The sequence below is a fragment of the Schistocerca piceifrons genome, chromosome 3 (assembly GCF_021461385.2).
Source record: "Schistocerca piceifrons isolate TAMUIC-IGC-003096 chromosome 3, iqSchPice1.1, whole genome shotgun sequence".
Taxonomy (NCBI): domain Eukaryota; kingdom Metazoa; phylum Arthropoda; class Insecta; order Orthoptera; family Acrididae; genus Schistocerca; species Schistocerca piceifrons.
Window position 1 is genome coordinate 72,589,915 of NC_060140.1, and position 15,347 is coordinate 72,605,261.

Genomic DNA, 15,347 nt, shown 5'->3' on the forward strand with positions numbered 1-15,347 from the left:
GACCAAATGCAACACTATATAATATACACTGAAGAGCCAAAGAAACTGGTACAACTGCCTAATATTGTGTGGGGCCCACACAAGCACACAGAAGTGCAACAATGTGATGTGACATGGACTCAACTAATGTCTCAAGTAGTGCTGGAGGGAACTGACACCATGAATCCTGCAGGGTTGTCCGTAAATCCATAAGAGTACAAGGTGGTGGAGATCTCTACTGAACAGCACATAGCAAGGCATCCCAGATATGCTCAATAATGTTCATGTATGGGGAATTTGGTTGCCAATGGAAGTGTTTAAACTCAGAAGAGTGTTCCTGGAGCCACTCTGTAGTGTTTATGGACGTGTGGAGTGTTGCATTGTCCTGCTGGAGTTGTCCAAGTCCATCAGAATGCACAATGAACATGAATGGATGCAAGTGATCACACAGGATGCTTACATATGTGTCACCTGTCAGAGTCGTACCTAGACGTATCAGGGGTCCCATATCACTTCAACTGCACATGCTCCACACCATTACAGAGCTTCCACCAGCTTAAACAGTCCTCTGCTGACATGCAAGGTCCATGGATTCATGAGGTTGTGTCCATATCCATACATGTCCATCTGCTCGACACAATGTGACCAGGCAACAAGTTTCCAGTCATCAACACTCCAATATCAGTGTTGATGGGCACAGGTGAGGCATAAAACTTTGTCACGTGTAGTCATCATGGGTACATGAGGCCTTTGGCTCTGATAGCCCATACTAATGATGTTTCCTTGAATGTTTCACATGCTGACACTTGTTGATGGCCCACCATTGAAATACACAGCAATTTGCAGAAGGGTTGCACTTCTGTCACATTGAATTTCTCTTCAGTTGTTGTTGGTCCTGATCTTGCAGAATCTTTTTCAGGCCACAGCATGTCAGGGATTTGATGTTTTATCTGATTCCTGATATTCACAGTACACTCGTGAAATGATCGTATGGGAAAATCCCCATTTCATCACAACCTTGGAGAGTTTGTGTCCCATCGCTCATGCTCTGACTATAGCACCATGTTCAATCTCCCTTAAATATTGATAACCTGCCATTGCAGCAGCAGTAACTGATCTAACAACTGGATCAGACACTTGTTCTCTTACATAGGTATTGCTGATCAGAGCACCATATTCTGCCTGTTTACATATTTCTGTATTTGAATATGCATGCCTATACCAGTTTCTTTGGTGCTTCAGTGTATAATCACTCATTTATTGTTGTGAAGTAATAACAATCCACCCAAAACTGCAGATTCAGTAGACAACAGGAAAAAAAGAAGAAAAATTTAAATTGTAAACTTGCATAACATGGTTATGATAGGAATTCACACTTATGTGCAGATTAATAACACAATATTGAAATAAAATAAAAATACGGGAAAGATGACTCAGCTCTCATATTCTTTGTGCATTATGATATAAAAGATAACAACATGCATGAAAACATCACTTATAAGATGTTTCAGATGACAAATGGTTTCATAATTTTCAGTTTACTATGAGAAGTAAGTAATAAGCTAGTTTCTGGATAACTATACATATAAAATAAAACTACACACTGAAACAGAATGTACATGTTCATTAATTTAGGAACTACATCACTTGTTTAGAAAATGAATAAAAAATAATTTATTTACCATTACACAGATTGTTGTTTCACAATGCATCTTTTCAAGAACTCCACCTGTAGCAGCTGCAGTATGGAATGAGTATCTCAGTAGTTGCTGTTGCCAATGCTAAGCACAGATATAGGAGGAGGATACAGGGAGCAGCCAGGAAACATTTTGAGACGACCACTATAGTTAACATCAGTAGTCGTAAAATTGGGCTAGCCATGTTTGCTGGGTTAATCTTGCATTATTCTTATATTTCTTATCTGCTAGGGGCCTGCTATTAAAATTTTTTGGTTACCTAATTTTCCTGTGAAGTTCTTGAGCTTTCTAGATTTTAATAGAGCATCAACATTGTGTGTTGTGATACAGCTGAGTTGGTTATAATTTATTATGGCCTTGTGTTCTGGCAGATGTATTGCTTTTTGAAAAAAACAGACAATTATGTTAACCAGCCCACCAATTGTAAACAAAATTACAATTCAAGAACAGGAAACCACAGATACAGACATATTTAAATATAAAGTAAACGTTTATTTATATACAAAAATGTGAACAAAACTGCAGAATCTGTTTTATTACACTGTGAAAGTACATCCTCTAATTAATTTTTACACATTGTCTCCAGCCACACTGAAACATTAGTTGTAGTGTTTGACGAGCTTTGGAATTTCACAATCATGTAATTCTGCCACCTGCATCCACCTGACATTAAATTTCCATTAATCCAAACCTCTGGTAATCACTTTGTACAGAAGAGTAGGATTAATCTGTGGGAAATGAACACAAAGCTCTGAGATGATGAAACATCAATTTTCTCTAAACCTTTTGTCAACCAAATTAATTGCGTCTGCATTCACAATACTTGGTCAGCAACTTGTCTCTTCATCATGGACAATGGTTCACCAACTCTTGAACCTATGGCACTATTGTTTTACAATGCCTTCACTCATTACCTAAGATTTGGGCTAATAGTAATTTAATGCCAGATGGCTGCCGGTGGGACAATTCTATGGTTGCAGAACTTCAAAGCTAATCTAACACTGTGAGAAATGTCTAAATGTTGCTGGAAACAACGTGGAAAAATAAATTAGAGTCTGTACATTCACAGTATTGTAGAACAAAATCTGTAACACAGTCACATATATTTTTTTTTTAAATAAAAGGAGGTTATTTTATAAATAGCCATTAATTTTAGGGAAATCATAACAAGAATAAACAATCCAATAAAAGCACAATATGTCACTAAGAATACATACAACAAAAAAGGTCTCTCAACAGACACAAAATTAAAACACAGCTAAACAGTTACACAACCAGATATAACATACTGAAGTGGAACCATTTTCAAAACAATTGACACTCCACAAATGGGAAGAATACTTAAGATAGCCTAATAATCAGAATGGGCACTAACAAAGAATGCTAAGAAAATAGACATTGTAGACTAGTTTCTAATAAAACAGTAAAACAGCTTACAAAGAAATACAACTAGTAATGGGGAGGATAATGGAGAAACATCTTTGGACATGTACATCTACATCTAAACTCCACAAGCCACTTGATGTTGTGTGGTGGAAGGTACTTCTGGTACCACTATCTGATCTTCCCATCACTGCTCGATTCCTGAATAGTGCAGTGGAAGAACAATTGTCAGTAAACTTTGACATTAGTTCTAATTTCTTGAATTTTCTCACTGTGGTCATTTCACAAGATGTATGTGGGAGGGAGTAATTTGTTGTCTGACTCTTCCCAGAATGTACCCTCTTGGAATCTCAATTGTAAACCTTTTTGTGGTGTACAAGACCTTTCTTGGAGTTTGTTGAGTATCTACATAATGTTCTCATGCCACTCAAATGATCAGCAGGCAATGATTTGGGAAACCCAGACTTAGCTTTGTGATAATCTGATGCTACTTTCAATCATATGGATTATTGTCAACACTGGCCAACCCTGGTTATAATGAAATAAAACATTACATGTGAGTTGTCAAAAAAAATTGAGTGTAGAATTAAAAAGTGCATCACTAACACTACAACAAAAGTAATTTTTTTCCACAGCAGTACCAGGCTACAATCCAGAATAAACAAACAAATGATGGGAAGGGTGATTTCAGATGAGAAAAGAAAGCTGAGATCTGAGTGAATGAAGCAGTACTGGGCCAATACTTAACTAAAAACTGTTCTTACAAAATTGACTAAAGCAGCCCAACAAATGCAGTAAAATGTAAATAAATAACTAAATATCTGATAAAGAAGGAATAATACACAATCAAAGAGAGAGAAAGACCTTAGTTTAATGTTTTAAATTTTGTTTATTGTTGTAAATCCAGTCTGCAATCAGAAAAAGAGATACACCAGGAAAGAATAGGTTGGAAATGAACGATGAATTACAGCAATGAGATACAGTAACCTGATAACTTGTGAGTGTGATACAAAATGCAGACAGAAAGTAAGAATGAAGAGAAGGAGAAAAAATGAAGACTAACGAGCATAATCAGGATTTTACTGTCTCATATAACTGTAACAGATTATACATCAAATACAATATTTGTTATAATATACTACAAACTTTGAATTCTTATATGGCTTAAATGCTCATAATTTTCTTTTCATCAACTCAGTTCATACAATTCAGAAATTTATGTCTTTTGACTTGTTGCATATTTTAATTCCCATATATTGTGGGATTGATGGAAAAGTATGAAATATTCTTTGTTCCTAGCTTAATATTTGTGCCGGAAGTTATATGGAAGATTCAGTTCATGATTATGATTTGAAAAGAGAATTATATCACATACCTACAATGAGCAAACACTTAGTATATTTAGGTCTCATAATAGTGGCTGACAAGATTCTCCTGGCTTAGCTTTGTACATGTCTCTGATGATTTTCTTCTATAAAGGTAATATTATTGTCAGCTGCTAGCATTTCTGCTAAAGACAACACCGTGTCTCACAACTGCTTCAAAGTAACTATGGTAAACTATTTTTTGTCCATCCCAGTTATACTAAGTTAAACATAGCAAATGTCAGGCTGTTTTATTTATTTTTTAGATAATCTATATGTGAGGACCATGGCAGATTTCTGTCCAATTGCATTCCTAAGAATTTACATGTTCTGCTTCATTCAGGTCCTCACTTTCGTGAATAATCTGAATATAATTTATTTTAGATCATTTTGTCTCAAGTTGTGTCAGCTGCATTTCTGAAACATTTAGTTTTATGCCATTACATCTACATCTACATATATACTCTGCTAGCTCTACATATATATTCCGCTAGGCACCAAGCGGTGTGTGTCGGAGGGCACAATTCACACCAAAGTCATATTTCCCCCCCTCTGTTCCACTCGCGGATCGCGCGAGGGAAAAACGACTGTCTGAATGCCTCAGTACAAGCTCTTATTTCCCTTATCTTTGAATGATGATCATTATGCGATTTGAAAGTTGGTGGTAATAATATATGCTCTACATCCTCGGTGAAGATTGGATTTCGGAATTTAGTGAGCAGCCCCTTCTTTTTAGCGTGTCGTCTATCTGCAAGTGTGTCCCACATCAAACTTTCTATGAGATTTGTAATGCTCTCGTGATGGCTAAATGTACCAGTCACGAATCTTGCTGCTCTTCTTTTGGCCTTTTCAATCTCTTGAATCAGACCCAACTGGTAAGGGTCCCATACAGACAAACAATATTCTAAGACTGAACGAACTAACGTATTGTAAGCTATTTCCTTTGTTGAAGGACTGCATCGCTTCAGGATTCTACCAAGGATGGAACAACGCATCTAGTTTTTCTGTGGTATTTATGACTCTTTCAGGAATTTGTTCTGCATTTTTATTTTCTATCAGTATGAACATGTCATCAGCAAATAACAATGATTGATAATTTATATTTATGAGTAAGAAATTTATGTAAAAAAGAAAGATGATTGGGCCTAGGATTGAGCCTTGTGATACCTCCTGTGAAATAGTTCTCCATTTTGAGTGATACTTTCCTTTACTCAATGTTATGACAACCTGTTTCTTCCTCACTGTCAGATACAGAGTTGCGCTCTATCAAAAGTATGGTTTGGTAGTTTTGGTACAATGCATAAATGATATAGTAAATGGTAGGATTACTGGTAGTATTGGTAGCAGTGACAGGGAAGGAAAAAGAAACATAAATAATTGTGTAAGACAGAAACTGTAAGCCCCCCCCCCCTACCCCCTCCACCAGTTTGCTTGGTTGATACTTTTTCCACATAATTAGAACCACACATCATTCAGTATTCGTCCACTGTGTATTTTATATCCTTACAGAATATAAATTGCATTTTGTAAGTAATAAAAATTAGTCGATCATATAACTTCTGCGCTTTTACTTAATCAAAACAATTACAGTACTTTTGATGCAAGTAAAATTTATATGCATAAACATAAAAATATAATTATTGTTGTTATTTTGTACTCGACAGAACGTTCTTCATCATGATCAAAGGCAAGAGTTTCCTTTTATTATTGCTAAATGCAAAAGTAGTTTATAAATAACAGAAACATCTTTCACATAAGTTCAATGAAGTATTAAAAAAGAGTTTTTGATATATTTATGTTTTGCAGATTTTTATTCTTCCTTTCGGTTGGGGAAATTGCATTTTCTAGTGCTATATGAAAATTCTGTATTGTTTTCTTTATTTTTACTACTACATCACTATGTTTCACTTTATAAATCAACAGTTTTTGAATAAAACCTGAATTAAACACTGACAGTTTCAGTTTTGCAATAAATACTGTTCACTCTAAAGAAACAGACAGGAGGATAACTATGTAGAGCAAAATTGTTCCATAGGTTACCCTGCTCTTTATATATCTTCACTCAGTTTCGAGACAATTCTCTGCTTACCATTTTCAGGTGAAACTAGTAAGACACTAACCACATACATAAAGAAAGCAATTGTTATGACATAATTTCTGATATGTATGCAACATGCCTAATGTACAGGTAATGTGGGTATGAACTTACTGACCAAAAATACAAGGAAAACTACCACAGTCTATGCTTATTTGTGGTGTTCTATGATAGCCTATGATAATTTTACAACTCTAGTCAGATATGACTTACACCTCTAAAGTGCTATCCATAATTCCATGCTTTTTCATTTTATATACAATAACGAATGGTTTACACCAGAGGAGCATAATCAAATGGTTGGTAAAAGACACCTGATAGAAGGGTAACTGCTAAAGTAACAACAGAGCTGATACTTTCTCTATTTGTATTTATCCCTTCCTTTACCACATGATTAGGTAATTTCTACTGTCTTGCTATTACTTTGCCAGCTAAATAAGCAGTATGAAGGGTACATGTCAAGCTACAAAAATTTAATTATAAAAAAGAAAATAAATATCATATAGAAAATAGTTGTCATAAACATTGTAGTGTATACAGGTTCAGCTTACCACAAATATCTGAGGCAATATTTCCTTCTCACGAAGTGGAACAAGATGTAAACCACGAAATTCAGGTTCACCACGATCCCTGAGCTTAAGCAATCGAAGACGTGGATTGCTGTCTAACTCTTCTGCTGTGCAGAAGTCAAATTCAGATTGCAGTGGGTCCAGCCGAAAATATGAATTTTCTCTGCACGAAGTTTCATCTGTATTCTGTTACAAAGAAAATGTAGAAGTAAAGTATGCCATTATGACATAAAGACCAATCATGAACTAATGCTTGAACTAAAGAGATAAAATACACATAAACAATAACAAATGAAAATGCTTTTAATAGAAACTGACAAAAAAAGGGAATGATAATGACTTTAGACCATGGGTTTTCTTACCAATTATCTTCTTGAAGAAGTCTGCCTTTTTAACAGTTTTGAAACAAAAATTATCTTTAATTACGTGGAAAGATAGATAAACACATTCAAAAATTCTAGAATAATTTAGTTCATTTATATTATGGTCTGTCTGCAAGGCTAAAGCAAGATGTCTCAGCTATCATCCAGAGATTAAGCTGGCTTAATCTGAAGTTTGAAGCAATAGTCAAAAAGTAAAGTACCCCACTTACTTTTTAAAATACTCTTGATAAAGGACAAGTACCTGCTTAAAGTCTCATGTGCATTAGATAGGATGGTAATACAATGAAGAGAAGGGTAAGAGTTTAAGTAGAAAAGCATACTGTTATTAAAATATAATGGTTTATTTATTCCAATATCAACAGGAAAATTAGTTGGAAAAATTTTGATTCCTGATAACCCTCGCCCACATTATAATTTATATTATAATCATCCGAGGACATTACAATAAAATAAAAATTAGTCACTGCATATTAAATGGCATCCTACCTTCAAAAAATAAAAGAATGAAGCATTTCTAGGGTCATTAGGATCCAAATTAGACTTCTCTGCCCATTCTTTAAGTTTCTGAGGATCTAAATTTCCATCCTGGTTTCGCAATGAAACTGGGAAGTCTGCTGGCTCACTGTGTCTGGTTAAACATTCAGAGTCAGTTATTTCTGATTAATTCTGAAGCATATATTACAAGAGTGTAGTGCTTCAACAACAAAATCAGTGCAAAACAGGCTCTTTCTCAATAACAACAAAATCCAATATAAAGCAAACCATCTTTTCAGAAGTAACAATGTATATTATCCAAATTGACTTGGGAGGAGAGGGGGGGGGGAGGCGATTTTGGAAAACCAGTCTATTTGGATAACAGAACTGGTATATTTTTATTTACCAATTTACTGATAAAAACTATATGTACTGACCATAATATGAATATCTTTCATTATTACAATGGCAAGTACAGTAGGAATGTATGTAGTACAGCCTAGTAAACAAAAAATATGTAATACATACGCATTTTGCATGTACAGTACATAAGTGTAGAATTAACATTTACAAATATCCTTACTTTTGGTCTACCGAAGCAAGCCCACTGCTTATAAGCCGCCAAGTCATGCATTTTTTTCATGACAAATATCTAATGCTGGTCACTTTCATCTTGAGCTTCAAACCATTGCAAGGAAATAGCCAAACATGTAAAAACTTCAGATACAGTGAGTAAATTTTTAGCTTCATTTTGTTGTTGTTGTGATCTTCAGTCCAAAGACTGATTTGATGCAGCTCTCCACGCTACTCTATCTTGTACAAGCTTCTTCATCTCTGAGTAACTACTGCAACCTACATCCTTCTGAATCTGCTTAGTGTATTCATCTCTTGGTGCCCATCTATGATTTTTACTCTCCACACTTCCCTCAAATACTAAACTGGTGATCCCTTGATGCCTCAGAATGTGTCCTACCAACCAATCCCTTTTTCTATTCAAGTTGTGCCATGAATTTCTCTTCTCCCCAATTCTATTCAGTACCTCCTCATTAGTTATGTGATCCACCCATCTAATCTTCAGTGTCTATATGTAGCACCACATTTTGAAAACTAATATTCTCTTCCTGTCTAAACTATTTATCATCCACATGTTTCACTTCCATGCATGGCTATACTCCATACAAATACTTTCAGAAAAGACTTCATGACATTTAAATCTATATTCGATGTTGACTAATGTCTCTTCTTCAGAAACGCTTTCCTTGCCAGAGCCAGTTTACATTTTATATCCTCTCCACTTCGACTATCATCAGTTATTTTGCTCCCCAAATACCAAAACTCATCTACTACTTTAAGTGTCTCATTTCCTAATCTTAATTCCCTCCACATTACTTGATTTAATTTGACTACATTCCATTATCCTCATTTTGATTTTGTTGACATTCATCTTGTATCCTCCTTTCAAGATGCTGTCCATTCTGTTCAGCTGCTCATCCAGGTCCTTAGTTGTCTCTGACACAATTTCAAAGTCATCGGGAAACCTCAAAGTTTTTATTTCTTTCCATGGATGTTAATTCCACTCCAAATTTTTGTTGTGTTTTCTTTACTGCTAGCTCAACATACATATCGAATAACATTGGGGATAGGCTGCAACTCTGTCTCACGCCCTTCTCAATCATTGCTTCCCTTTCATTCCCCTCAACTCTTATAAGTGCTATCTGGTTTTGGTACAAATTGTAAACAGCCTTTTGCTCCATGTATTTCACCCCTGCCACCTTCAGAATTTTAAAGAGAGTATTCCAGTCAACATTGTCAAAAGCTTTCTCTAAGTCAACAAATGCTAGAAATGTAGGTTTGCCTTTCTTTAATCTATCTTCTAAGATAAGTCATAGGGTCCGTATTACCTCGCTTGTTCCAACATTTCTATGGAATCCAAATTCATCATCCCCAATCTCAGCTTCTACCAGTTTTGGCATTCATCTGTAAAGAACTAGTGTTAGTCTTTTGTAGCCACGACTTATTACACTGACAGTTCGGTAATTTTTGCACCTGTCAACACCTGCTTTATTTGGGATTGGAATTGCTATATCCTTCTTGAAGTCTGAGGGAATTTCGCCTGTCTCATACATCTTGCTCGCCAGATGGAAGAGTTTTGTCATGGCTGGCTCAACCAAGGTTATAAGTAGTTTTAATTGAATGATCATGTACTCCCAGAGCCTTGTTTCTACTTAGGTCTTTCAGTGCTCTTTCAAATTCTTCACACAGTATCATCTTCATCTAAGTCCTCTTCCATTTTCCATAATACTGCCCTCAAGTACATCACCATTTTATAGACCCTCTATTTACTCCTTCCACCTTTCTGCTTTCACGTTCTTGTTTAGGACTGGTTTTCAATCTGAGCTCTTGATATTCATACAGGTACTTCTCTTTTGTGCAAAGATCTCTTACCGAGAAGGCAGTATCTATCACCCCCCTACTGATATGTGCCTCTACATTCTTACATTTGTCCTCTAGCCACTCCTGCTTAACCATTTTGCACTTCCTGTCGATCTCATTTTTGAGATGTTTATATTTCTTTCTGCCTGCTTCATTTACTGCATTTCTATATTTTCTCTTTTCATCAATTAAACGGAATATCTCTTCTGTTGCCCAAGGATTCCTACGAATCCTCATCTTTTTGGCAACTTGATCCTCTGCTTCCTTCACTGTTTCATCTCTCAAAGCTACCCATTCTTCTTCTACTGTATTTCTTTCCCCTGTTCTTGTCAATCGTTCCACATGCTCTCTCTGAAACTCTCTACAACCGCTGGTTCTTTCAGTTTATCCAGGTCCCATCTTCTTAGATTCCTATGTCTTTCCAGTTTCTTCATTTTTTATCTACAAATCATAACCATTAAATTGTTGTCACAGTTCACATCTGGAAAGGTATTGCAATTTAAAACTTGGTTCCTATATCTTTGTCTTACCACTATACAGAGTGGTCCATTGATTGTAACTGGGCCAAATATCTCACAAAATAAGTTTCAAATGAAAAAATTACAAAGAACGAAACTTGTCTAGCTTGAAGGGAGAAACCAGATGGCACTATGGTTGGCCCGCTAGATGGTGCTGCCACAGGTCAAATGGATATCAACTGTGTTTTTTTAAATAGGAACCCCCATTTTTTTATTACATATTTGTGTAGTACGTAAAGAAATATGAATGTTTTAGTTGGACCACTTTTTCGCTTTGTGATAGATGGAGATGGCGCTGTAATAGTCACAAACATATGGCTCACAATTTTAGACAAACAGTTGGTAACAGGTAGGTTTTTTAAATTAAAATACAGAACGTAGGTACGTTTGAACATTTTATTTCGGTTGTTCCAATGTGATACATGTACCTTAGCGAACTTACCATATCTGAGAACGCATGCTGTTACAGAGTAATTATCTGCAAATACCACATTAATGCAATAAATGCTCAAAATGATGTCCGTCAACTTCAATACATTTGGCAATACATGTAACGACATTCCTCTCAACAGTGAGTAGTTCGCCTTCTGTAATGTTCGCACATGCATTGACAATGCGCTGATGTATGTTGTCAGGTGTTGTTGGTGGATCACAATAGCAAATATCCTTCAACTTTCCCCACAGAAGGAAATCCGGGGACATCAGATCCTGCGAACGTGCAGGCCATGGTATGGTGCTTCGACGACCAATCCACTTGTCATGAAATATGCTATTCAATACTGCTTCAACAGCATGCGAGCTATGTGCCAGACATCCATCATGTTGGAAGTACATAACCATTCTGTCATGCAGTGAAACATCTTGTAGTAACATCGGTAGAACATTAGATAGGAAATCAGCATACATTGCACCATTTAGATTGCCATCGATAAAATGGGGGCCAATTATCCTTCCTCCCATAATGCCGCACCATACATTAACCCACCAAGGTTGCTGATGTTCCACTTGTCACAGCCATCATGGATTTTCCATTGCCCAATAGTGTGTATTATGCTGGTGTACGTTACCGCTGTTGGTGAATGATGCTTCGTAGCTAAATGGAACGAGTGCAAAAAATCTGTCATCGTCCTGTAATTTCTCTTGTGTCCAGTGGCAGAGCTGTACACGACATTCATAGTCATCGCCATGCAATTCCTGGTGCATAGAAATATGGTACAGGTTCAATTGATGTTGATGTAGTATTCTCAAACCGACGTTTTTGAGATTCTCTATTGTCACGTAATTTGTCTGCTACTTATGTGCGGATTAACTGCAACAGCAGCTAAAAAACCTACTTGGGCATCATCATTTGCCGCAGGTCGTGGTTGACATTTCACATGTGGCCAAACACTTCCTGTTTCCTTAAATAACGTAACTATCCCACGAATGGTCCGGACACTTGGATGATGTTATCCAGGATACCGAGCAGCATACATAGCACATGCCTGTTGGGCTTTTGATCACAACAGCCATACATCAGCACGATATCGAACTTTTCAGAAATTGGTAAAGGGTCCATTTTAACATGGGTAATGCATCACGAAGCAGATATCGTCCGCACTGGCGGAATGTTACGTGATAGCACATACTTATATGTTTGTGACTATTACAGCGCCATCTATCACAAAGCGAAAAAAGTGGTCGAACTAAAACTTTCATATTTCTTTACATACTACATGAATGTGTAATAAAAAATTGGGGTTCCTATTTAAAAAAACGTAGTTGATATCCATTTGAAGTATGGCAGCAACATCTAGTGGGCCAACCTTAGCGCCATCTGATTTCCCCTCTTTGTAGTTTTTTCGTTTGACGCTTATTTCATAAGATGTTTGGCCTGGTCACTATCAATGAACCACCCTGTATAATCTATCCAGTATCTCTAGGCCTCTTCCACATATACAACCTTATTTTTAGATTCTTAAACCAAGTATTAGCTATGATTAAGTTATGCTTTGTGCATTCTATCAGGTGGCTTCCTCTTTCATTCCTTACCCCCCTTCCCTAGTCCATATTCACCTATTCTTCTTATCTTCCTTTTCCTACTATCAAATTCCAGTCCCCCTGCCTATTAAACTTTCATCTCGCTTAACTATCTGAACAATTTGTTTCATCACATCAGACACTTCTTCAATCTCTTCATCATCTGCAGACCAGTTGGCATATAAACTTGGACTACTGTGGTAGGCATGGACTTCATGTCTATCTTGGCTATAATAATGGGTTCACTATGCTGTTCATAGTAGTTTATCTGTGCTCCTATTTTTTATTCATTATTAAAACTACTCCTGAATTACCCTTATTAGATTTTGTATTTATAAACTTATATTCACCTGACCAGAAGTGTTGTTCCTCCTGCCACCGAACTTCACTAATTCCCACTATATCTAACTTTTCTATCCATTTCCCTTTTTAAATTTTCTAACCTACCTGCCCAATTAAGCGATCTGATGTTCCATGCTCCAGTCCGAGAATGCCGGTTCTTTTTCTCCTGATAACAATGTCATCCTGACTAGTCCTCGCCAGGAGACCCAAATGGGGGACTATTTTACCTCTGGAATATTTTACCCAAGAGCACACCATATTCATTTAACCATACAGTAAAGCTGCATGCTCTTGGGAAAAATTAGGCTATAGTTTCCCCATGCTTTCAGCTGTTAACAGTGCCAGCACAGCAAATCCATTTTGGTAAATATTGCAAAATAACTGATGATGGTCAAAGTAGAGAGGATATAAAATGTAGACTGGCAATGGCAAGGAAAGTGTTTCTGAAGAAGAGAAATTTGTTAACATTGAATATAGATTTAAGTGTCAGGAAGTCATTTCTGAAAGTATTTGTACGGAGTGTAGTCATGTATGGAAGTGAAACATGGACGCTAAATAGTTTGGACAAGAAGAGAATAGAAGCTTTCGAAATGTGGTGCTACAGAAGAATGCTGAAGATTAGATGGGTAGATCACATAACTAATGAGGAGGTACTGAACAGAATTGGGGAGAAGAGGAGTTTGTGGCACAACTTGACTAGAAGAAGGGATCGGTTGGTAGGACATGTTCTGAGGCATCAAGGGATCACCAAGTTAGTATTGGAGGGCAGCTTGGAGGGTAAAAATTGTAGAGGGCGACCAAGAGATGAATACACTGAACAGATTCAAAGGGATGTAGGTTGCAGTAGGTACTAGGAGATGAAGAAGGTTGCACAGGATAGAGTAGCATGGAGAGCTGCATCAAACCAGTCTCAGGACTGAAGACACAACAACAACAACAACAAGGCCAGATCAGTTCACTGCCCTGCTCAATTTGATGCCCTGGATCTTCACCGTCAACACTCAACCATTCTTGAATGTCATCTTCATCACATTAGGCAATTGAGCTCTTTTAGCATACTGAGCATTTCGAACACACCATTCTGTTTGTCATTTTCAATTACACACTGAAAACTTGTATGGAGTGTAGCCATGTATGGAAGTGAAACATGGACGATAACTAGTTTGGACAAGAAGAGAATAGAAGCTTTCGAAATGTGGGGCTACAGAAGAATGCTGAAGATTAGATGGGTAGATCATATAACTAATGAGGAGGTATTGAATAGGATTGGGGAGAAGAGAAGTTTGTGGCACAACTTAACTAGAAGAGGGGATCGGTTGGTAGGACATGTTCTGAGGCATCAAGGGATCACCAGTTTAGTATTGGAGGGCAGCGTGGAGGGTAAAAATCGTAGAGGGAGACCAAGAGATGAATACAATAAACAGATTCAGAAGGATGTAGGTTGCAGTAGGTACTGGGAGATGAAGAAGCTTGCACAGGATAGAGTAGCATGGAGAGCTGCATCAAACCAGTCTCAGGACTGAAGACCACAACAACAACAACTGAAAACTTTTCACAATACTCACAATTTTATTTTATCTTTATTTTTTTTGTTCGGGTCCTTTACACTAAACCATGTTGCTCTGGCGATGTAGGAAGCATCTTTCAAATCAAAGTTTTTATTATTTCTTAACAGATTTTCTTCACCCTGATCTTCTCTTTCTAACAATAAATTACAGAAAAATTATTTTCTATGATACTGTTTAAAAGTCTCCATAACACCTAGATCCATGGGCTGTAATAATGAGGCTATGGTAGATGGAAAAAACATCACTTTTATGAACCCACCATTTTCATTTAAGAGCTTACATGATGGATGAGTTTGTGCAATGACAAGGAGCAATAATCTTTTCTTGCTATTGTCATTTTTTAACTCTTTCAGAGGGCATAAATACTGCCATAAACCATTCCATGAAAATTGCGCTATGCATACAGGCAGCCTTTTGTGAGGCATAAACTATAGGCATCAGAGACATATTAATATGTTTGAAACAATGAAACAACGTGGTTTCTTATTTTCACCAATGATGAGCATAGGCAACCATGGCTACC

The 15,347-nt window shown here is 36.7% G+C and overlaps 1 protein-coding gene across 1 annotated transcript in view; it reads right to left on the bottom strand.

Moving 5' to 3' along the window:
• The window catches only part of LOC124788398 (coiled-coil and C2 domain-containing protein 2A), a 348,192-nt gene that overhangs the window by 158,918 nt on the left and 173,927 nt on the right, over positions 1–15,347 (bottom strand). Inside the window, exons 10-11 of the mRNA XM_047255664.1 lie at positions 7,957–8,098; positions 7,070–7,273 (exon numbers count right to left, since the gene is read on the bottom strand). Of these exons, the coding sequence (XP_047111620.1) occupies positions 7,070–7,273; positions 7,957–8,098 (346 nt within the window). The remainder of the gene's footprint in view (positions 1–7,069; positions 7,274–7,956; positions 8,099–15,347) is intronic.